General features: G+C 33.5%; 1 protein-coding gene across 1 annotated transcript in view; it reads left to right on the forward strand.

The window, feature by feature from the left end:
- Nucleotides 1–1,834: 1,834 nt before the first annotated feature.
- Nucleotides 1,835–24,712, forward strand: part of LOC134714900 (uncharacterized) — a 38,658-nt gene continuing 15,780 nt past the window's right edge. Inside the window, exons 1-9 of the mRNA XM_063576595.1 lie at nucleotides 1,835–1,901; nucleotides 2,836–2,898; nucleotides 11,481–11,554; nucleotides 12,574–12,608; nucleotides 15,766–16,402; nucleotides 16,829–16,905; nucleotides 17,345–17,416; nucleotides 20,994–21,131; nucleotides 22,710–22,832. Coding sequence (XP_063432665.1) covers nucleotides 2,875–2,898; nucleotides 11,481–11,554; nucleotides 12,574–12,608; nucleotides 15,766–16,402; nucleotides 16,829–16,905; nucleotides 17,345–17,416; nucleotides 20,994–21,131; nucleotides 22,710–22,832 — 1,180 coding nt within the window. The 5' untranslated portion in view covers nucleotides 1,835–1,901; nucleotides 2,836–2,874. The remainder of the gene's footprint in view (nucleotides 1,902–2,835; nucleotides 2,899–11,480; nucleotides 11,555–12,573; nucleotides 12,609–15,765; nucleotides 16,403–16,828; nucleotides 16,906–17,344; nucleotides 17,417–20,993; nucleotides 21,132–22,709; nucleotides 22,833–24,712) is intronic.

A 24,712-nucleotide genomic window follows, 5' to 3' on the forward strand; every position in this document is an offset into this window, starting at 1 on the left:
TATCGAGATTGGATAAATCCGATAATCCACGAGTAACTTTGTAAGAATCTGTTTCTCTAATGATTAAAAAATACATTTCCTTTTTTGTTAATCGAAAATCCCCTTCGAGTGCCTTCCGCATTGCACGAAGTTGTCAATTTCATTAACACCTGTTAGTATATTTTGATTCATCCAGTTAGCTAAAAAGGTCATGACCCTTAAAATCATCCAATGATCTTTTGAGATCACCAGCAACCACACGTTGATTAAATTTTACTTATATACAATGGGTTCGGAAAGGGATAAATTTCCATAGAATTAGAGAAATGCTATATATAGGTTTATAAGAATAGCAGAACAAACGGTTATCATATATATTTAGATATATATAGATTTATTCTGTTTTCATCGGATTTCGTAATTGCTCAGTTCAAAATTAATGTTAAAGGCTTCATTTTTAGCTATCTTAAATCAACTTATTCACAAATTGTAAAATATGTTAAATTCTAATACAGTGTCATCCAAGTTGTATTCTAAAACAACAATTATAACGAAATAGTATACATAATTATTCCATCAATAAAGGCAACAATAGTATGCCTGTGTTCAAAGTCATAAATCGATTCAGAGAAAACAAAACCTCGGTCATCAACTTAAACCGAGGGCAACACATCAAATACACGAGGAGAACAAACGAACAACAGAAACACTGAAGTGCAACGCAAATAAACGAACGCTAAAACGTTAAACCATTAATGAGACAATGTTATATCAAACATTACTTTTATGAAATCGGTTTTCATAAAAGAAAAATCGTTATTCGACAAAGTGTTCGAGATCTGTCTGTTTATTGTTCGAAACTCTTTTAGGCTTGATTTGACAAAGTATGCTTTAAGTTAGACAAATTGTTCTATTAAAGCTTATTGATGCTCAATATGTGTTTAAGCCTATCATAAAACGAAAGCTATATTTGTCAATTTGTCATAGATCTGCATACATTTGTCAAAGGAAATGACATGATATTCCTTTCATTTTCTAATTTGAATTATTGAATTTTTTGATGATTTCATAACACAACCTTAGTTTTTGTCTCAAAATAAAAAAAATCGAAACTCAGTGATTTATTTCACAGGTACTTGTGGACAGGATACCCTTTGGGTGCCCCTGAGTGGGATTATCCCGAATGACCCCCATGTAGTTTAATTTTCATTTATTTTTTATTAAACGTTTATTTAAATTGTTTTCACTGGGAATATGTCAAAGTTACTGACAAACAGTATTTGAGATTTTTGCCAGTCGACTGAGGGGCACCCAAAGGGTATCCTGTCCACAAGTACCTGTGATTTATTTTTTTCCCTAGCTAAATTATCTACACTTTGCAATCCGGTATTTGTGTGCTATTATTTCTTTTCCTCTCGCATCGAAACACTCCAACTATTCGATTAAGTTTCATTTCACTTTCAGAAAAAAAATACTGAAATAATTTACTCAGGACAGTTTGCATTATATATATAATATACACAAGAAAACAAATACAAATAAAAGTTTCATATAATGTTTAAAATGCTCATGTATGTTAGAATATCGCACCTACTAGTTCTTGGTTATAATTTGTAAATCAACATTACATCGCCTTATGTTTATATTTTTATTTATTATATTTACATATAACAATTTATAAATATGCATAAATGAATTAAACCACAATATTTACTGTTAAATGTTCAGAGCTCTGAGGTTTAAATAAAGTCTCAATGTCCAAATACGCTTAATGTCTTAAGTTAATTTTAGACATTAAAGTTTCTATTTATAATCATTGGAATTTTTTATTCATTTAAATAAACAGAAACAGGAAGCAAAATATTCAAACCAAAAGTAAAAATTTCATCAACAAAAATTACGGAACATAAAAAGTAATAGAAGTAAGTACATTTTACATTGAAAACAATGATTTAATCTAAAATTTATCATGGAAATGGGGAATGTGCCAAAGAGACAACAACCGACCAAAAAGCAGGAACACAGCAGGAAAATCCCGCAACTGGAGGTGGGGATTCAGCTGTCAGTCTTAACTAAAATGTTTATTAGTTCAGTGAAAAAGAATGTCGCCTTCCTGCTCATGTGACTGGAAAATATGAAATGAAAGTATCTCTTCATTCTTAAAGGACACCCCGTCGATTTGTAGGTAGAAATAATTATACATATACTAGCAACATTAGCAAGTTAACATTCAATTGTAATCTCACCTTTATTATATAAATAACATTCATATAACATTTAAGTATTTTAAACAATAAGAAATTTTGTCACGTCTATATATGAGCAAATGCAGAGGTAATGCATGACGTTAAGTCTGATATATATTTGAGGTTTCTATCCATAGCATGCCTGTATTAATCACTGTTTTCGGGTGATATTCTTGTGCAAACATTTATACATCCATTATCACTGAACTAGAATACAAATTTGATTAGGGACCAGTTGAATGACGCCTCCGGGTGCGGGGGTTTCTCGCTACATTGAAGACCTATTGGTGGCCTTCGGCTGTTGACTGCTCTATGGTCGGGTTGTTGTTGCTATGACACATTCCCAATTTCCATTCTCAATTTTATATAATGCTTTTTGTTAAATATGTAACTGCATTTGTATACAGCAGACAGCTTCATACAGTTCATGTAAAGTATATGATATAGAAGAACGGTTGCTTGTTCTATTTCTTAATACGAACTATTTTGAAAAACGTATGCGAAAAATAAGATATTAGTTTAGTCTATTGACATGATTGAGTACGATTTACATATTTTAATATATTGCATGATGTCCTATATTTATATCTTTCTACTTTCTTTTTACCAGTGACAAGGGATAGACCTCTTGATAACTTAACATAGCAAGATGGCGTTGACAATAAGTGATATGGTAAGTGAAGAATCAGCATGAACCAGTGTAAGTCAAAATTCGAGTTGAATTTGAAAATAGTCAACCAGAAAAGAGGTTTGTTGTTATGACACTATTGTTGCTATAAAATGTCTTTAATACAGCGGTATACTACTGTTGCCTTTATTTAACATGTTCCATTAGTATTGAACCGATAACAAACATTGTCTTTGCAGTTTGCTGCTGGGACTTTGATAATAATTCGGATATAAAGAAGAATTGTTTATTTTAGTGCAACCTGAATATTAAATATATCGTTACAATAAATATATGATATAAATCTTCACCCAGCCAAATACACTGGTGGTAAGCGGATGGTCGTAACTAAAAGTTACGACCATCCGGAGATGGGAGACAACTCTAGGGATAAGTTTTTCTTTTCCGATTTTCGTGCACTAAAAGGTTTATTTGAACCAAACCGCTGGTCTCGTACATACTATTCGGCAGTCCGGTGATATGAAAACCAAATTTGATGCATTTAAACATTCCAATTTTCGTAAAATAGTCACTCAAAAATTCCAGCATGATGGTCGTAACTAAAAAAACAAAAATATTGAGGATGGTCGTAACGTAAATTTGTGATGGTCGTAACTCTGTTTTTAAATAAGACCGAATAAGGCAAGTCAAGAGTGTTAAACGTGTCTTTTATTATATGTATACTAGTATTTTATATGATGTATTTCTGAAGATTTTTTTTCATTTTTTACATACAATGTAAAATAAAGCAATTTCAATGCCTGTAACACTTATCAATTCAAAAAATTTAAAAGTTTTCAAATATCAGTTTTGGGGAATTTTGATTAAAGTTCGATTTAAAATTCCAAATTTTTCAAATGTCTTGAACCGAACCAGTAAAGAGTTCTAAACGTGTCTTTTGTTATATGAATATATCATATATCATTTATATAACATGTATAAATTGTGAAGTTGTTTTCACCAAATAATAAAAACTAAATGGAGAGAGGGATACCTGTAAAGAAGAAAATTGGAACGAAACAATACAAAATGAAATAAACAGTCATATATTCTGAAAATAAATGGTATAAAATTAACAAAGGGGCAAATATTTGAATTAATGTAAGCGGTTAAATTCATTAACAATGTAATTTTTCTCAAAAGTGGAGAATTCATTTTAAAACAAGAAACACAGCTCTGGTTATGATAATTCTTAGTTAGAAATAAAAAGCACAAAATGTAGCAAATAATTATTTGAGTTACAAAATAGATGAGTTTTAGAAAAAGGTATTTTTTACAAATTGGACATCACATGAAATAACAGTATTCTGATTTTTTTCCGTTTGGAATTCGCATCTATTGAAAACATAAACGTTTTGAGGATGTACTTACTATAGTTGATTTTTTAAAAATCTTTAATTTAAGAATGATACATTAAGTCAAAAGAGTATTTATAAGGAGTCAAAATAAGCTTAAAATATTGATAGGTTATGAAGGTCGTTATCAAGACTAGACCCGCGAATTCGCAGGTCCGTACCTGAGTTAAACAACACACGCTTTATTTTTAGCCTGGATGCTTAAACATCATATTGTTGTTTGGTGAAATCAAGCTGATAATCAGGTGCACAGTAATGTCTAATGACGAAGTCCATGAGTAGCTTGTAGTCATTCATACAATGTAAACATATAACTCACACATGATTTGCAACCTGCATACCGGGATTTGTATGTTATAGTTGCCGCAGTACATTTAGTTTGACCTAAGTCCTTGTAACATTATCCTGACTACAAGCTTAAGCCTGGCTACAAACTAGTATTTTATTTTACTCTTAAATTCAGTGCATGTAGCAGTGTAAAATATATATCAACAATATTTCTACTTTCGAGGTTAACACAATGTTCATTACGTACCAATACTTAGAACTAATAGCAATGCTATACAGCAATATATAATCGTTATGTAATCGATAGAAAATAACTACAACACGTAATAAAATCCTGGGTTGAATTCAATATCGTAGCGGCTACGTAGATGCTATCAATATCTATATAACAACTTGTCAATAGCTACATGTTCAATCTTCAAAATCTACGTAGCACTACGTAGCAGCTACGATATTGAACTCAACCCGGACTCAGAAGTGCATTTGTGAATTCTTTTTCGTTATGAACGACCAAAAGACGAATATTTGAAGGCAAATAGTTTATAAGACAGAAACAATTTAAAGTCAAGGAGTTAACAAAGACTCAAAGACTCAAAGACTTATAAGAACTGCAATAAATGATTTAAAGATGATTGTTCAGAATTGTACGTCTAATAATTTCATCTGCCGACATGATTGCAGATAAAAAAAAAGTTGTAAATAAAAAACACTAAAAACAAATGTAAGGGAATACACGTGCATTTAATAATTACATGCCTTAACGTACAGTAAAACATATATTAATTCTCAACCCTAACATACTTTTTGGCTTAATGCGAGTTGATTAGTTTTCACTGTTGCTCCTAAATGATGAGCGTTTGAAATCCATCAGAAATGTGTATGTTTAATAATTCTCTAGCTTAATTTCTGCATATCATTGCCAGAGTAAAAAATAATATTGTTTGTAGCAAATCATATATTACATCTGAGTCTATTACCTTTACAATTAAAATACATTTATAAAAGTTTGTCTAAATACTCGAGTTACGGTCATCTTTCAAAGTTACGACCATCTTGTGTCGGTTACGACCATCATCAATAATACTATAATTGAAGTAACGACCATCACACATTTAAAGTTACGACCATCATGCTTGAATTTTTTAATGACTGTTTAACGAAAATTTGAATGTTTTAATGCATCAAATTTGGTTTTAAGATCACTGGACTGCCGAATAGTATGTACGAGACAAGCGGTTTGGTTCAAATGAACATTTTAGTGCACTAAAATCGGAGAAGAAAAACTTATCCCTAGAGTTGTCTCCCATCTCCGGATGGTCGTAACTTTTAGTTACGACCATCCGCTTACCACCAGTGAAATAGGCTTACGATGCACTGTTTGAATCGTTATTTAACATATATATAATTATGAGACTTTATCATTGTTCATTAAATTTAGTGTCAGGTTATATATAAGCGAATTGCAAAAAAAGAAAAAAAGATAAGAGAAATAATTTCGTATCAAATGATTATAGTTTTAAAGCTCTGTTATGACAACAGTCTGCTATAAAATTTGCCACGAGTTTGCTAAGTTTGTGGTTAGAAAGAAGCTCACACAGTTTATCAGTGTCAGAAAGACCAGATATATCACGGAATGTTACACAAATATATTCAAACTGTTTGTTTCTTTTCTCTGTATATTTTGGAAATTGGATCAAAAAGTGTATTTCGTCCTCAACGGAGTTTGTATCGCACAATTTACTAGTTCTGCCTTATACTGGAATGGTCCGATTTCGTTCCTTCTCGATTTTTAAAGGAAATGTCACATAACGCATGCGTTAAATAGAAGATCTCTGACTTCTAGTGAAGCAACGTTTTAGAAAGGTTTCTGTAGCAAATTCAGTTTTAAAATGTTTGTACGTTCTCATTTTAGGAATTTGCTGAATATTGTCTAACCAAGATTGTTAATGTTCGTTTTTTTAATGCGTTTGCACAGAATCGATTAAGTATAGTTTTCGATTTCGGAGAATAGTGCTCAACCTGTTTATATGGTCGAAGCATGATCGAAGTTTCCGAAATCCATTCTGTTCCTCGTTGAGCAAACTATTGTCCTCTAAATATTCAAGAAGTCGAGTGTTAAGAATATTGCTGTACGTTGTCGCTATTGTTGAGATAAGGCTAATCCATCGATATCCTAAAGGATCTCTATAGTTTTGTCCCTTCTTCAAAAGAGGATGAATGATACTCTTGGCCCAGTAGTCCGGAACTATTCCATGCGTAAAACAAGTGTTAAAAAGGCGATGTAGGACCGTTAGTAGTTTGCCGTTACAAGTCCTACAGCTTTCTCGTTTTTCGCTTTTCGAATCGCACGCTTTGTTTCTTCTATCGTTATCTCATCGTTCATGCAACTTATGTGTTGATAATCATTATCGTCTACAATTACTCGCAATTGTTCGAATTCTAGATCCCATTGGCTGTTAAATGCCGTAATTCTCTCCATGAACTCATTATCGACATTTGTAGTGTTTTCGGAGAAAAGTTCTAAGTATTCTTCTTTCCATTTTTAATGTAAGTTTCCTGCGATGATCATCTTTGAACCCAAGGCATTTTTTTTTCTTCTGCGTTACACGCTCGTTTGAACAGGTTCTTCAATTCATTATTCCAATAGGGTTTGCCTCTATTTTTCACCTTTCTAGTCGATGACCTGATATCTTTGAACAATATGTGTTCACTCATTTCATCGTGGAGTGTGTTAATAAGTGTATCGAAAACCGCGTCGATTTCACTATTGACGTTCTGTACTCTTAGCAGTGCGTCTATTATGCCGTTAAGTTCTACGACGCACCGTTCGCACGAGAAAATGTTCGTAGAGATACTTTTAACGTTGTATTTTATTTTCAGAAAATTGTGTGAACTATCCGTTTTTTCTGATGCTTGATCTTCTTTATCAAAAGGTATTGCATTCAGTTTTGAATATCCAGATAGTTGAACATAGCACTGTAAAAACGACTCATCCAGAGGATTATAATTCGTTGCCAATGGAATATCGTGATCAGAAATGACATCAGAAACGAGTTTCACTTCAAAGTTTTCATACTGCGTCAAAAAGTTGTACGGTACGATCATATAATTCACGACCGATTTACCGATATTTGATACGTATGTACAATTATTTTTATCTTCTTCCATACCCCACGCCCCCACCCCCCAAACCGTTTAACATACAACATCTACTGTCTTTCAGAAAGTTCACCAAATGATCATCAAACGCGTATCTCGTATCGTCAACCCATTTTCGTTCTGGAACTATCGTATCGTCAAATCAAATCGTCAAAATCTTGAATAGATCCTACACGTCCGTTCAAATCGCCACAAAGAAATATTGGACCATCATTACTGTATAAAAAGATTTCTGACAGTAAACTGTCATACAAGTCTTGCGCTATATTTCCCCTGCTTGAACGTTCAGGCTGAAATATAGAGGTCGGTCATTTAAAGACGTATCTACCGTATCATATACGTTGACGTATCCGCATCTGCAGACATACCAAAAACAGTATGTTATACCGAGCTTTAATTTGATGCACTTTCAATAATGTAAATAGGCGACTGATTAATTTATAATGCAGAAATTTACAAAACAAATAGGAATATATATAATATATATAAATATCGCGTTTTTGCTGAATATGTAACCCGACTTTTAAAGATATTCCGGATAGTTGGAACAGTTTATAGGCATGATAGTAGTGAATACAGTAAACACGCTTGTTTTTGTATGAACTGGTGCTCACGTAGAACCAAATTGTAATTTGACAAATAGTGTGATACTCAGTACTTTTCTATTACCTTTTATGATAAAATCGCAAATGAACAATATTCAAAGTTCCTTACATCTATATAAGTGGTACATTGTTTTTTGTTTGTTTGATTATTTATATAGGATCTTGAAATATGTTTTTAACTAGATTCGTGTACGATATTCGTGTAACTGCCCTACATTGGCTCCTTTTTGCGAACATGTAAACGTAGTTGATAGAATCCTCCTTTTTTTTTTTACAAACACCACTATCACAAATATTGAAAGTGTATGTTTGATTGTTTTTGAAAAAAAACCAATTAGGTTTTTATTTTTAAAATGAAGCATGACATTATTAATAAGGGCGGGATGACATTATAATTTTTGATATATCTGCAGATGCGTCAACGTATACGATACATTTGTGAATGACCGACCTCTAATAGCATACACAAAAGTTCGTTTTCATGTCTTGATCGACCTTTGATCTAAGTTGTATCCATAAGATGTCATCTCGATAATTGTCAAATGTCCACCTCAAAATGCTGTAGCAAACTCGCTTCAGTTAAAATCCAACACCCCCGCTTCCATGCCAGGAGTTCAGTAAAATGTTCCTTCTATTTAAGCAGATCCATTTGCACCCAAGTAGATCGATTTTATCATCCCATTTTAGGTGCGTTTCGCATAACCCAATTATATCACAGTTAGGGCTTGTAAAATGTTCTCTCGCAAAGTTCTGCTGTCATTACAATTATGGGACAAATACCACCCTTTACAATTCCATCTACCTATTTAAAGTTCATTTGGCTGGCCGAGTAAAAACTGTTATTTTTGAACGATTCGTCAACTTTTAAATTCAAGATCCGGGATAGCCTTCACTAATCACCGCATGTGGGCTTCTTGTATCCGTTTGCATCTAGAGCGATCTGGCTCTATATGTTACTAAAGTTATCGTTGTTTCTTAACTTGCGTTTGTTTCTCAATTCGTTCGTTGCGTTTCATCTCGCTATCGATCGGTTGTACATTTTTAAACACAAGCTTTGGGTGAATACTATTCGCATTATTTTCTATGTTTCCATCGTGCGTTTGTTAAAATTCTACATCTTTCATCTTTCTTTCAAGTTTTACAATTGTATTGTCAACTTGTGCGAATTCTTTGTTCTAATGATTTTCTCATAGATTCCTGATTATTTTTGATTGTTACTAGAATTTGGAATATATCGTCAACAGATTTCATTGTTTTTGCGGCGTGTGATGGTGATGGTGAGGTATTTGTAGATGAAATCATACTTATTCTGTTGGGGATGGGACAGTAAGATTGATCGTTGTCAGTGTCAGATGAGCTGTAATTACGGGCGAATTGCGGGACAAAGCGGGGTTTGTTTTTGTATCTTGACATTTGTTCATGAAGTCATGCAGATATGTGTGCTTTGCAGAGTTACCATATCGTGAAATATTGTTCTTGATCTTCTTTTGTTGATATTTTGTAAACAATAACACGAAGCACTAAATAAAGACCTCAATATTAGGTAAGCTTCGTTGTCACAATATATATTACTAGAACACACCCGTGATATCGCGGGTCCGTGACTGAATTAAAGTATATAACTAAGCGTATGCCTTATTTTAGTATTTGTATTGTCATCTGATAAATTCATGCCGATTATAAGAAGCACAGTTTATCAATTATTGGTAATATTATTTATTTAGAAAACAAAAGTGCCTGGAATGGAGTATTTTTTAATCAAAAGCATTGTTCTATATAAGTCATAAATAAAGTTTAATTCTTTGATTCGCTGTTTTACGTAATGCCGGGTAACAAATTGAAAACTGTACATATACGCGTTATTTTAAGTCCAGATTTTTAGTATTCGTCTTATAATCTTAGAAAGTCATAGTGATTAAAATACTACAATAGGTAACAATGTCACAATGATTGAATTTAGTAGTGTCAACCCTGTAATTATGACCCGTGTATATATAACAAAATCCTAAATACACCGTTGGGTGGTGCGCCTTTCAGATGCAGAACGTACAGGTAAGGTAATAGTAAACAGGTGAATATACTATTGGAATTGGTATCGGATTCGACCCAGAACTTGTTAATTCTTGGTAATATCAATTATGTGAAAAACAAAAGGCAATCGTAACTACTCGGCCATTCTCGCTACGCAGTACAATAGCCTCGTATGCACTACGGAGAAATTCTTCTTAAATTGTTGGCCGGAATTGTAGTGATCCGCGACACAAAGAAGTTCTATCCTCCAGGTGGCGCTATAATTTGGTTACATATCACAGTAATTAAGAACTTTAACTCTGCCAAATATTTTGGCATTAAAGAAGGAGCAAAGTAAATAAGTAATGGTAAAAAAAATGTACCAGTCCAGTCGAAAAAATATAATTTTGAATCGAATCGGAAAATTTTCCGGACAATGATTCCTCCGCCTAATGCATACGAGGTTATTTCTTCGTGCAACCAGAAAGGCCGAGTTGTTCCGATTGAAACAAAAGGATCTGTAGTGGTGTAATTTTTAATCAACACCATTATCCTATATTAACTATATATAAAGTTGAATTCTTTGATTTGTCGTTTTAACCCGATGACGGCTGACAAATTGGACCTCGTTATTTTAGTATTATAGATATTCGAATTCACCTCCCTAAAAGGTCATATCTTCTCAGAAATTCAACAGTTGTCCATTTTTCTGTATATATAGACTTTATATATTCTAAAAGGAAAGCCCCGAGCAGTTCTCATTAATGCTTTTCAACCATCTTGTTTGTAAATCAGTACTATTGGACCAAGTGAAGTCGTAAAGCTCGTCGCCTTACTAACATATATCTTGTATGTAAGTAATGAGGCGAACGTAAGAAGATATATTTATTGTCAAATGCGCATCTGTTGCAGTAAGATTTGTACTAAATGTTATTTTGAAAATAAATCTTTTATGGCTTTCGGTTGTTATTTGCTTGTTGGGCGTGTAGTTGTCTCTTTGACACATTCCCTGTTTTTATTCTCAATTTTAAGTCAAAATGTGAAAGATAATTACAAATATAATTCTTTACAATGTAAAAGCCTCAAATGTTTACGAAATGAGATATAAGAAACTCTAAAACACACATTTAAATGACATAACGTTAACAGTTGCTTTTTTTTTTTATTTCAGCTGCACACTGTGCAAAGGTCTATACAAGATCTGAAGCAAACACAAAGTCAGGTTACACATAAGATAAACCATGCGTGAGTAGAAAAAATGAAAAGAATGAATATTTGAAGTTTAAAAAAATGCTGGAAACCCATTTTATGATAAATACAATATGTCATGTGTTTAAAAAATGAAATGTAATTGTATGCCAGTAGGGGAATTAAAGTTAAGCGATTATAGAGTCTACAATGGTTGCCGTAAACAACATTAATACAGGAAACACAAAATTGGGATAGAATTCAAATAAATTTGTATCAGATTATATACTGTGACAAAAATTCATTAAAAAGGATGTTGACCTAGCTATAAAAGAAGTTAAACTAATTTTTTTTCTTTCTGAAAAATACAAAAAGAAACAAACTTTTGAGAAATATGAACGTTGTTTTCTATTTGTTCCGTTTGTAAGTCAAGTTGCATAGAGAAGGGTTTTTTTAGAAAGTCGAGCGTATGGTTTTGTCAGGTTTTATCGACTTCAGCCTTTTTGAATGTTTCTTGAAGTTAGATATTTTTTTAATACTGTTTACCTTACTGATAACGACATGGTATTCTACGTAATCAACATTAGCATATTTTTGTATTAATGTGTAAGAAAGATAAAAAAAAATATAGGGAGATGCAAATAGGTATGGTTTGTGTGTATTTAATCAAATGTCATAAAAAATCTGAGTTCTACTCAAAAATTGTTTTAAACATAATCATAGTTATTTGTATGAATAAAGACAACTGTAGTATACCACTGTTCAGAAGTAATAACTCGATTTGGAGAAAACAAATCCGGTTATAATAACTCGTTTGAGAGAAAATAAATCCAGTTTACAAACTAAAACCAAGAGAAACACAGCAACTAACAACGGAACAACAGAAACACCGAAGTGCAACAAAAAAAAAGCCCGCAAACATACATCTAAACGGACTATTTGATAACTACTATCACATGTATCATATTCCAGACTTGGTACAGAACATTTTAAGAAAACATAATGAACGGATATTTACTACATACTGATTAAACCATATTAAACATTATATTATGTTTTTATCTTATTCCAAGCAGTCCCACAGCGACGAATGAAATAAGTAGACTTGAAGGTAAATCTTTTAAGTTATTACAAAACAATGGTACACATGTGGAAAAATCATTTTTTGTTTGCCTTCTGCTTGATACCAAAGATATTTCAAATGATGGTGAGACAACATAAAAGGAACTCACATTCTGACATCCTTGTATCTTGTATCTTTATGCATTTGTCTGCTATAGTCATAGATCACAATGTTGAGCATCTGGTTAACTAAATTTACACGGATTTCAACGTTACAAACAACGGTATATTGCTGGCTCAGCTTCATGTTCCACTAAAGAATTGTCCATTAGATTGACTAAGATTCTGTCCACAGTAAAAGAGGGTCTTCAGAAATACTGCGAAACTGTTTACTCGCGTAGTGGTATTAACCATATGTGGATTCTTAAAAATTCTAAAGAACTTCTAGACAATTTTAAATCTCGGTCTTTTTCTGAAATTAGTTCCATCAAAACTTTTGATTTTTCAACCCTGTATACCACCATTCCCCATGTAAAATTGAAAAATCGCCTAAAAGAAATTATCCACAATGCCTTTCAACATAAAAATGGTAGTATACGCTATAAATTTATTACTTTGGGATTTCATAAGGCATATTTCGTTAATAGTGACAAACAAAAAGGTAAAATATGCTACCATGAAGAACAAGTGGTCAGTATGCTTGAGTTTCTTATCGACAACATATTTGTTGAGTTTGGAGGTAGACTTTTCCAATATATTGTCGGCATTCCTGGGAACAAACTGTGCGCCTCTTCTTGCCGACCTCTTCTTATTTTCATATGAATCGGAGTTCCTCCAGACACTTGTCAAAAACAAGAGGATCAAAGAAGCCAGATTATTTAATTTCACTTTCAGATATATTGATGATGTTCTTTCCATAAACAATCCGAACTTTTCTGATTGGGTTCCATTGATATATCCCCCAGAACTAGAGATTAAGGAAACAACAGACACCGCTTCCTCCGCCTCATTTTTAGACTTATATCTCGAATTTGACTTACACAGTCATCTCAGTACCAGAATCTATGACAAACGAGACGATTTTAATTTTGAAATTATAAATTTCCCCCACCTTAGTAGCAACATACCAACTTCACCTGCATTTGGGATATATATTTCCCAACTTATTCGATATTCAAGAGCTTGCAGCTCCTACTCAGACTTTGTAAAACGTCATCAGTGTCTGAGTAGAAAGTTGATGAACCAGGGGTATTTCAAAGAACGTCTCGTCCTTTTTCTAAATAAGTTCATCGGAAGGTACCAAGACCTTGTTGATAAATATTCCGTATCAACTTCTCAAATAATCCACGATGGTCTTGATGTGAAGATTCTGCGTGCTGATGTTGTTTGTCGTCTTGACAACATGTTTTACTGTTCTGTCATTTGTCTTTGTTCTATTATTAATGTTACTTTTACTGTTGAATGGTTTTATGTGATATCCGTTTGACGTGGCTCGGTACTTATACATCTCGTCAATGTGTGTGTATTGGATTTCATTTTTTTGTGGTTTGTTTTGTATATACGACTCTTTGTATTTCGTTTGTTCTTATTACGTGACTCTGTACTTTAAAAGAATCCGTCAGTATTATTTTGGTCTATTATCCTGGTACCTTTGATAACTATATGTCATTATGATACATTTCTATTATGAATTACTATATACGTTGAACCACAAACGTCAAAATCATTCCACCGCGTAGTGGAATTAACTATTTTTGGATTCTCATAAACTCTACCTTTAACTATTGGACTAGTTTAAATCTCGGTCTATTTCTGTAATTTGTTATTACATAATTTTGATTTTTTAACTCTGTATGCTTACATTGCCTATGTAAATTTTAAAACTGTTTGTATGCACATTGAACGACAAATTTATGTGACGTATACAAATTTTATGACGTCAGACACTCAAGTCAATCCATGTGTTCGCAGATAGATGTTTTTGTGTTCTGTTAAATTGTCCCTTTTAAAATTGTTATGCGATGATGACTGATGTACCCATATTTTTGACTATTTTATTAATTGTGACTGTTTATTTAACGCATCATGTAAATATAACGGAATTTGATGAGACTGTTATTAAAGAGAGAGGGTTAGCGCTATAGAACCAGGTTTAATCCACCATTTTCTACATTTGAAAAAGCCTGTACCAAGTCAGGAATATGACAGTTCATGTCTATTCGTTTTTGATGCGTTTTGTTATTTGATTTGGCCATGTGATTATGGACTTTCCGTATTGATTTTCCTCTGAGTTCAGTATTTTTGTGATTTTACTTTTTTCATTGAACGAGAAAACTTCGACAAACGCAATGACACGTCAATGAATAGCATATGCATCTCATTTTTTTTTTTAACAATCTGAAATTGATTGGGCGATATTAAATTTGACTATTTTAGTTAATTTGTATGCTGTATTATTTAATCTATGTGTCACGATTGTGTTTATCCCTATTCAATCGTATAATAAGTATTCATAGCAGACATATTTGTTAAAAGTATAAACTGATAAAAACGTCTTGAAATTACAAACAATCCCAACCCTATATATTAAAGACCACAATTGTCGTCCCTTGATTTGTTTATAGTCCCTAGTGTTGACAGTGGGTTACTTGCAATTATTTTGTGTACCCCTTCCAAATTTATTTCTCCATGTTTAATACCTCAAATAGCAAATAGGGGGTGAAGTTACACTGAACAAAACTTTGGGTCCAGAATTTTAAAGGAAAGTAGTGATTTGGTTCAGCTGAAAGAGGTTAAAACTTAGCACTTTGGAAGCTGTCATAAAATTTCAAGGCGCCCTAAACATGAAATTGTCCATATCTTGAGTTAGAGCCGATGAAGTTTTCTATAATTTGGATATAATTTGTCCCAAACGTAGTACAAAACACTGTAAAAATTTCATTGAGAAAGCGCTGTTGGGATTTTTTTTATTTTCATTTATGCTCTAAAAGAAATGCACTACGAAATAATTGTGGTCTCGGACCTAATATAACACAATTCTCAACATATACAAATCCCCCCTTACCCGAAAAATGAAACAGTTCAAATGAAGTGATCTTTATTTTGTGTATTTATATAACTGTGTTCGTGGCTTTTGCATAACATCTGCATCTTTGTTATTTAATAATATATGGTAGTTTTGATATTTTTAATATATTTTATGACAGAAATCGAAACTCGTTTGATGAAAGTTTATGAGACTAAGAAAAAAAATTCAGCTCAATTGCAGTTAATATTAGAATCTGTTGGAGTACTAACAAAGAAACTACAGACTGTTTCTATGAGTATTGATGATTATAGAACAAAAGAAAATTCAAAAGATATGCGGCAAATAGAATGTCATCAATTACCGATGCAAATAGAAACAGACGGTTCAGATATACGAACTATTGACAATTCCACTGAACAATTAGTTGATGAATATGAATCTAAAGAAAGGCAAGAGCATCATCCGAATTTAAAAGATTCAGCATATTGCCATGGAAAACAAAATGTCAATGTTCCGCAGCTTCCAAATCGTTCAGAAACAGCAAAAGTTTCAAAAAATTCTTCTACAGGTACTTTGAAATCAAAAGACACGGTAGTAAAATCCCAAACAGCAGAACAAATAGTAGATAAGAAAAAAGCAAAAAGGAAATCAAAGTATGGGTTTAGATTATGCAGAACTAATGATAATCTAGACAACAGAACGTTCTGCCACAAAAAGAAACGGTGTTATCAAGGAGAACTGTTATTTCCTAAGATAGATAATCAAGTAGAAGAAGAACCAAAGCCTAATATAGCCCCTGCAGGTTTAGAAGAAAGGTAGGATAATAGGGTTTAACTATATTCAGAGCGCATTTTGATATATATATTGAACCGAGTAAATAGAAATATTGCATCATAATAGCAGAAAAGTATAAAGACCTACATCTACATGTATTAGCAGAAATTAACACAGAAATAATTATGGAAATAAACCTGAAACGGCTGATCTGTATCTTGGTTCAGTTTTGTCAAAAGAAACTGATAAAGACTTGGAATTAAGGCTGATTTGTACTAGTTATGACATTATATATTGACCATAGCATTTTTTTACATTTTATTTTTTCAAAATTAATTTTAATGTGTGTTTAGATGAAAAAAAACATCGAATGAAATATAAAAACAATTTAAAACTTTAATAACATTTTTTTAGTACAACTTTATATGTTACATCTATGTGTTTTTTTCTGTTTCTTGTAATTGCAGGTCATATAGAGAGTCTGGTAGAGAAAATGGACGTAAAAAGAGAGGAATAATGACCATGGCACAAATGACAGAAAGAGGTGATTATAGTATTGTTTGTTATCATTATGAGATATTAACAAATGTAACAAAACTACATCAATCCATTGACTAAGGGATGTTTTAGCGTCCAGTGGTATGTATTACATTCATGTTCAGGATTAGAATAGCATCAATAAATAATTCCTATAGTAGACTAAGTAGACACTGCGAAGTGGGTGAATCAGTTAAAATATATCACAAATAACAACAGCAGCACCCCAAAATATCCGCGTTTTAAAATTCAGATCAGAGGAGTGTCAGATCAGGACCGAGTTAACTGGTAAATAGTTTTTATAAATGCAATTATTTCGTAATTTTTCTTCTTCACTATCAATAAGTGATTTAGGGATATCAGTTCTTTTGAATGTAATGTGAAGAATTAAAAGTATTTATAACTGGTAATCTTCTTTGTATACAATAGTATTGCTATTTTTTCAGATTACGACAATGAGCAGAACGTTCATTCATTAATAGAATGGGCAAATATTGCAACGCAGTCACAAATGGAAGGTAACTCGTATATTTAGTTAATTATTTGTGTTTGAATTGAAATGTTTTGCTAATAATAAAAGTAAGATAACCATCATGTTTATTGTTATCTATTCAACACTGTAATAAGATCATTAAATATTGCTTTTATTGGTATATATAGGAAGATGTGGTGTGAGTGCCAATGAAACAACTCTCCATCCAAATAACAATTTAACTAGAGGCTCTCAAGAGCCTGTATCGCTCACCTGATTCTACTTGGGTTTTTGAAATCATATAAAAAAATATAAAATTTGGCTAAAAGTGACAACACAACCTCATTTATAAGAAAAGGAACATGTTTAATTTCATTCAAAAGTCCCCCACTGGCGGCCATCTTGGATGACGGATCGGCTACAAAGTAACAACACTTGGTCAGCACCTCATAAGGAACATTCATGCCATGTTTGGTTTTATTCCATTCAGTGGTTCTCTAAAAGAAGTCATTTGTATGCATTTCCCATAGGGTCCTATGTTAAACTAAGTTCCCTGCTGGCGGCCATCTTGGATGATGGATCAGCTACAAAGTAACAACACTTGGTCAGCACCTCATAAGGAACATTCATGCAATGTTTGGTTTTATTCCATTCAGTGGTTCTCTAAAAGAAGTCATTTGTATGCATTTCCTTATAGGGTCCTATGTTAAACTAAGTCCCCCGCTGGCGGCAATCTTGGATAATGGATCGGCTACAAAGTAACAACACTTGGTCAGCACCACATTAGGAACATTCATGCCATGTTTGATTTCATTCCATTCAGTGGTTCTCTAAAAGAAGTCATTTGTATGCATTTCCCATAGGGTCCTATGTTAAACTAAGTCCCACGCTGGCGGCCATCTTGGATGATGGATCAGCTACAAAGTAACAACACTTGGTCAGCACCACATAAGGAACATTCATGCCATGTTTGGTTTCATTCCATTCAGTGGTTCACTAGAAGAAGTGATTTGTATGCATTTCCAATAGGGTCCTATGTTAAACTAAGTCCCCCGCTGGCTGCCTTCTTGGATAATGGATCAGCTACAAAGTAACAACACTTGGTCAGCACTCCATAAGGAACATTCATGCTATGTTTGGTTTCATTCCATTTAGTGGTTCTCTAGAAGAAGTCATTTGTATGCATTTCCCATAGGGTCCTATGTTAAACTAAGTCCCCCGCTGGCGGCCATCTTGGATGATGGATCGGCTAAAAAGTAACAACACTTGGTCAGCATCCCATAAGGAACATTCATGCTATGTTTGGTTTTATTCCATTCAGTGGTTCTCTAAAAGAAGTCATTTGTATACATTTCCCATAGGGTCCTATGTTAAACTAAGTCCCCGGCTGGCGGCTATCTTGGATGATGGATCAGCAACAAAGTAACAACACTTGGTCAGCACCTCATAAGGAACATTCATGCCATGTTTGGTTTTATTCCATTCAGTGGTTCTCTAAAAGAAGTCATTTGTATGCATTTCCCATAGGGTCCTGTGTTAAACTAAGTCCCCTGCTGGCGGCCATCTTTGATGATGGATCGGCTACAAAGTAACAACACTTGGTCAGCACCACATAAGGAACATTCATGCCATGTTTGGTTTCATTCCATTCAGTGGTTCACTAAAAGAAGTCATTTGTATGCATTTCCAATAGGGTGCTATGTTAAACTAAGTCCCCGCTGGTGGCCATCTTGGATAATGGATCGGCTACAAAGTAACAACACTTGGTCAGCACTCCATAAGGAATGAATATTCATGCTATGTTTGGTTTCATTCCATTTAGTGGTTCTCTAGAAGAAGTCATTTGTATGCATTTCCCATAGGGTCCTATGTTAAACTAAGTCCCCCGCTGGCGGCCATCTTGGATGATGGATCGGCTACAAAGTAACAACACTTGGTCAGCACCCCATTAGGATAATTCATGCTATGTTTGGTTTTATTCCATTCAGTGGTTCTCTAAAAGAAGTCATTTGTATGCATTTCCCATAGGGTCCTATGTTAAACTAAGTCCCCGGCTGGCGGCCATCTTGGATGATGGATCGGCAACAAAGTAACAACACTTGGTCAGCACCTCATAAGGAACATTCATGCCATGTTTGGTTTCATTCCATTCAATGGTTCTCTAAAAGAAGTCATTTGTATGCATTTCCCATAGTGTCCTATGTTAAACTAAGTCCCCCGCTGGCGGCCATCTTGGATGATGGATCGGCTACAAAGTAACAACACTTGGTCAGCACCTCATAAGGAACATTCATGCCATGTTTGGTTCCATTCCATTCAGTGGTTCTCTAGAAGAAGTTCAAAATGTAAATTGTTAACGACGACGACGACGGACGACGACGGACGACGACGGACGACGGACGCCAAGTGGTGAGAAAAGCTCACTTGGCCCTTCGGGCCAGGTGAGCTAAAAATTAAACCATTATAGGTTAAAGTACGGCCTTCAACACGGAGCCTTGGCTCACACCAAACAACAAGCTATAAAGGGCCCCAAAATTTTGATTTTGTTATCTGTAGATTAAAAGCAAACTAAATATTACTAGAATGTTATCTACAATCTGTCGATACCTGTAACTTGGCATTGCACAAGGTCATGTTTTTCTCTAGCTGTTTGTGACGTCTTTACACTAAATCCATTGGATGTTGGATGTGTACGGATTGATAGTTTAGTCTAAGATGCATGATTTTTTTATTAGTTGTTATTAGTGGCTTTGAACTAGCTGTCAGATAACTGCGAGTACTCTCAGATCTTTTAATTGTGTCTTTTTGTGTCGGGATATATAAGTACCCGGCCAAGTCTACTAGTATTTTTGTCCATCTGATCAGTTAAGCCTTTTTCAACTAATTTTTTAGTTCGTTCTTATGCTGTACTGTTATACCACTTTCCAAGGTTAGGGGGAGGGTTGGGATCCCGCTAACATGTTTAACCCCTCCACATTATTTATGTATGTGCCTGTCCCAAGTCAGGAGCCTGCAATTCAGTGGTTGTCGTTTGTTTATGTGTTACATATTTGTTTTTCGTTCATTTTTTTTTACATAAATAAGGCCGTCTGTTTTCTCATTTGAATTGTTTTACATTGTCTTATCGGGGCCTTTTATAGCTGACTATGCGGTATGGACTTTGGTCATTGTTAAAGGCCGTACGGTTACCTATAGTTGTTGATGTCTGTGTCATTTTGGTCTTTTGTGGATAGTTGTCCCATTGGCAATCATACCACATCTTCTTTTTTATATATTGAGATACAATATTTATCACCAAATAAACAAACAAAGAAACACACATACATCATGGTCCATCCAACATTGTTACCATTATGTTTTTAGGCAATTGTGCAGACTACATTATGTGAATTTGAAGGATACTTCATATATACCAGAAATTATTTAACTTTTTCTCTTTTCATTTACATGGTGCATTGTATTTCATTGTTCAAATTCTGCCATGACTTTGTATTGTATACATGAATGTTTTTTTTCATATTTGCTTAACACCGGTAGTGGAGTACCCTCGTATGTATTATGAATGTTATATATTAGTACATGTGTATCATTTAATTTAAAAAAAAAATATCAATTTAATACAGTTGCCATGAAATTGATGTTGAATGTTGAAAAATTGAGTACTCATGGTCATGACTACATGCTTCTTCTAGACACATCGGAAAGTATGCAAGGAGATAAATTTGACTTAATGATAAAAACTGCCACAAACTACATCGAAGGTAAATATTGTATTGTTTTTCAATTTAATAAAGTACATATATACAATATCTATATATGATAAAAGGTAGAAATAACAGGCCAAAAGGTGACAATGCGCATATTCTCGAAATTAAAGAAAAACACAATAATCTACCTATAAAACAATTTTTGTATGTTTTTTAAAAAACCACTGTTTCGGTATTCCTGCTTGTGGAGGTTTCCTACACGACGGACTCGTAAGCCCAATAGTCAACACTTGTGTGTTGTTATGACACATTTTTGGTATGGTCATATTAACAAATAAACTTTTTATAACAATAGTTTGACTGTCTCTCTTGTATTTTTCGTCTCTCTTTTACACTAGAAACAGGCTGTCAGATTCATAAAGTAAAGGTGTGCCTCTTGCCTGCTTCCGCTAACATGCATTTGAGTAGCCCCGTGCACATTAACGTTTATAGTTTCAAATACGGACTGAATGATTTGAATGGAACTAATGAGTTTAAAACGTGTGAAGGTCGTGTTTTCTCTGACTGTTAATAACGTCTTTGATTACGTTGAATCAATTGGAAGTGGGATGTGTACTGATTCAAATTTTAGTCTTCGATACATGATTTTTTTATAAGTTGTTATTGGTTTTGAACTAGCTGTCAGTAACTGCGGGTACTCTAAGATCTGTACATAGTGTTCCTTTTTATTCCTTAGTATTAAGGATAGATAAAACCCTGCCACGTCCAGTCTATGCTTATGTTTCTTTAAGTTGTATCGATAAGAGGAGTTACGCCTTTATCAACTAATTTGTATACTTTGTTTTATTGTTGTGCTGTTACACCACTGTTCCATGTACAATCTAAGGGGAATATTGGGCATACAAACATGTTAAACCCCGCCACACTCCTTGTGAGACTGTTCAACGTCAGGAGCCTGTAGTGCAGTAGTTTTCGTTGGTTCATTTCTGTTAAATTTGTTTTTCGTTAATTGTTAAAATTAATGCATTTTTTTTTAATTTTTTTTTATGTCTGGCCCTTTTACAACTGACTATACGGTTGTCATTAAGTACTATTCAATTCGGTATTTACCTGAATATCAACTATATGGTCATTTTATAAACTTATTGTTTTCAAAATTATGAATTATTCGAAATACTAAGGATTTTTTTTTATCCAAGGCATACATTACCTAAACCTTATTTGTCACAACTCTTTGAAATGTTGGGTCCTCAATGCTTTTCTACTATGTTCTGGTTTTTGACTATTTTAATCTTAGCGTCACTGTTGAGTCTTATGCAGACGAAACGTGCGTCTGGTTGAACCAATTGTAAGCTGGGTATCTTTGACATGTTTGATAACAATTAAAATTCACCTTCTTTAACCTTGGTTGTGTCATATCTTTTTACCTTATTTTCACAAAAGAATATAAGATTTTTTAACATTACCATTTTACGGCCCGATAACATATTTTTATGACAGTCACACCGAAAGAAACTATACATCAATACTACACGCACCATCATTTAGACGATAACATTCGTGAATATAGATTACTGTATAAATGGTCCTTTATTATGTCAAAATATTTTAATTTATCTTTATGTTCTTCAGGTCTGCATCGAGCCAGTTTGAGATATAATTTTAGGGACAATGTCGGTTTAACATGTTTTGGAGCAGAAACTAAGTTGGTTCTTCCGCCTCTAGCAGATTATGACGACATCAAGAGAGAAATAGGTAATAAAATTGACGCATGAATTATTTAACCGCTCCGAATAGTAATATTCGGAAAATTGTAAATTCCGACATTGCATTTTACGTACTAATAATCTAATAAATAGAATATATAGATGATTGAACACAATTACAACACATTGAATATTTAGTACTAGGTCATTCGAAGTGGGAAGAAAGATACCAGAGAAACAGTCAAATGTCATATAACTGCGAGTACTCTCAGATCTGTTCATTGTGTCTTTTTGTGTCGGGATGTATGAGTACCTGGCCACGTCCACTTGTATTTTTTGTCTATCTGATGAGTAAAGCCTTTTTCAACTAATTTTTATAGTTCGTTCTTATGTTGTACTGTTATACCACTGTCCCAGGTTAGGGGAGGGTTGGGATTCCGCTAACATGTTTAACCCCGCCAGAATATTTATGTATGTGCCTGTCCAAAGTCAGGAGCCTGTAATTCAGTGGTTGTCGTTTGTTTATGTGTTACATATTTGTTTTTCGTTCATTTTTTTACATAAATAAGGCCGTTAGTTTTCTCGTTTGAACTGTTTTACATTATTATCGGTGCCTTTTATAGCTGACTATATGCGGTATGGGCTTTGCTCATTGTTGAAGGCCGTACGGTGACCTATAATTGTTAATGTTTGTGTCATTTTGGTCTTTTGTGGATAGTTGTCTCATTGGCAATCATACCACATCTTCTTTTGTATAAACTCATAGATTGAAAATAAAGTGACAACGCCATGGCTAAAAATAAAAAAAACAACAGACAAATAATAGTAGAGAAGATACAACATAGAAAACTTAAGACTAATGAGAAGTCAAAGGAAAATGTTAGATCCATATGAGATTACACGATTTGTTATTCATGGACATTTAGGAATTTTGAATTGTGTTTCTAAGTTACTTTTAAGTGTATTTTTTCAAAGGAGTATATATGTCATGTACATTTTATTATTTTGTACAGGTCATCACTTGTACAAAAACAGCTTGTTACCACATATGGACTACTGGGGCAAAGTGACAAAGTCGTTAAAAGCAAAAATAAAATAAAACCCCTCTATCATTTGTTTTTAAACATGCATCATGATAAAAAGTTGCAAATGTAATATCTCATATTGGAAACAAAAGTAAAACCTTATGGCTCCAATAACTTATGTATTGCAAGGGACAAGAAAGCATGACACCTGGAATTGTCAGCAAAATCTTTTGCATTTACATGTGCCTGTCTTACAACCACACCGACAGCTGCAGTGAACATGGCCTTGGTCACCACTTAAAGTAAGCAATTTACTACTTTCATGACGTTGACCTCAGTGTTCTCTGGTATGTCCAACATTGTCTCTGAATCGTTCCGATTTGATATCGACTAAAAAATACAATCATGATTCCAACTTTTGTTCGTTATTAGTATCAATTTGTTATTTCTACAGTCAACCGGACATTGGTCTACTCTTTGCGCTGGTATTATAACTTTTCTCCAATTTCTAAATCTTTTAATCATCTCTTGGAAGGTGCTGTTCTAATCAAAGGGTAAGTGCATCAACTGTTCAATAATAGATATTTCATTTCAGATTGATTTTTGTTTTCAATTTCGTCTACATTCAAAACACCGTACTGCGGTAAGAAATATCTTTTTAGGGCTACTGTCTTTTTTTTTTTTTTTTTTTTTTAACTCAATTTGACTTGAGTATGAATACCGTTTTATTAGAAGAGTTGTTGTCATGTCATGAATTAATTATTTCATGATGATGTTTTGTTCTATTCTGTTTTCCATCTTTACATTTTAGGTTTAAGTTTTTTTTTTAAAGTTTTACCCATATACTTGTTATACAAAAAATACACACATGTTGAAAGTTTATTCTAATGTATTTGTGTCATAC

The sequence above is a fragment of the Mytilus trossulus genome, chromosome 4, assembly GCF_036588685.1.
Source record: "Mytilus trossulus isolate FHL-02 chromosome 4, PNRI_Mtr1.1.1.hap1, whole genome shotgun sequence".
Classification (NCBI taxonomy): Eukaryota; Metazoa; Mollusca; class Bivalvia; order Mytilida; family Mytilidae; genus Mytilus; species Mytilus trossulus.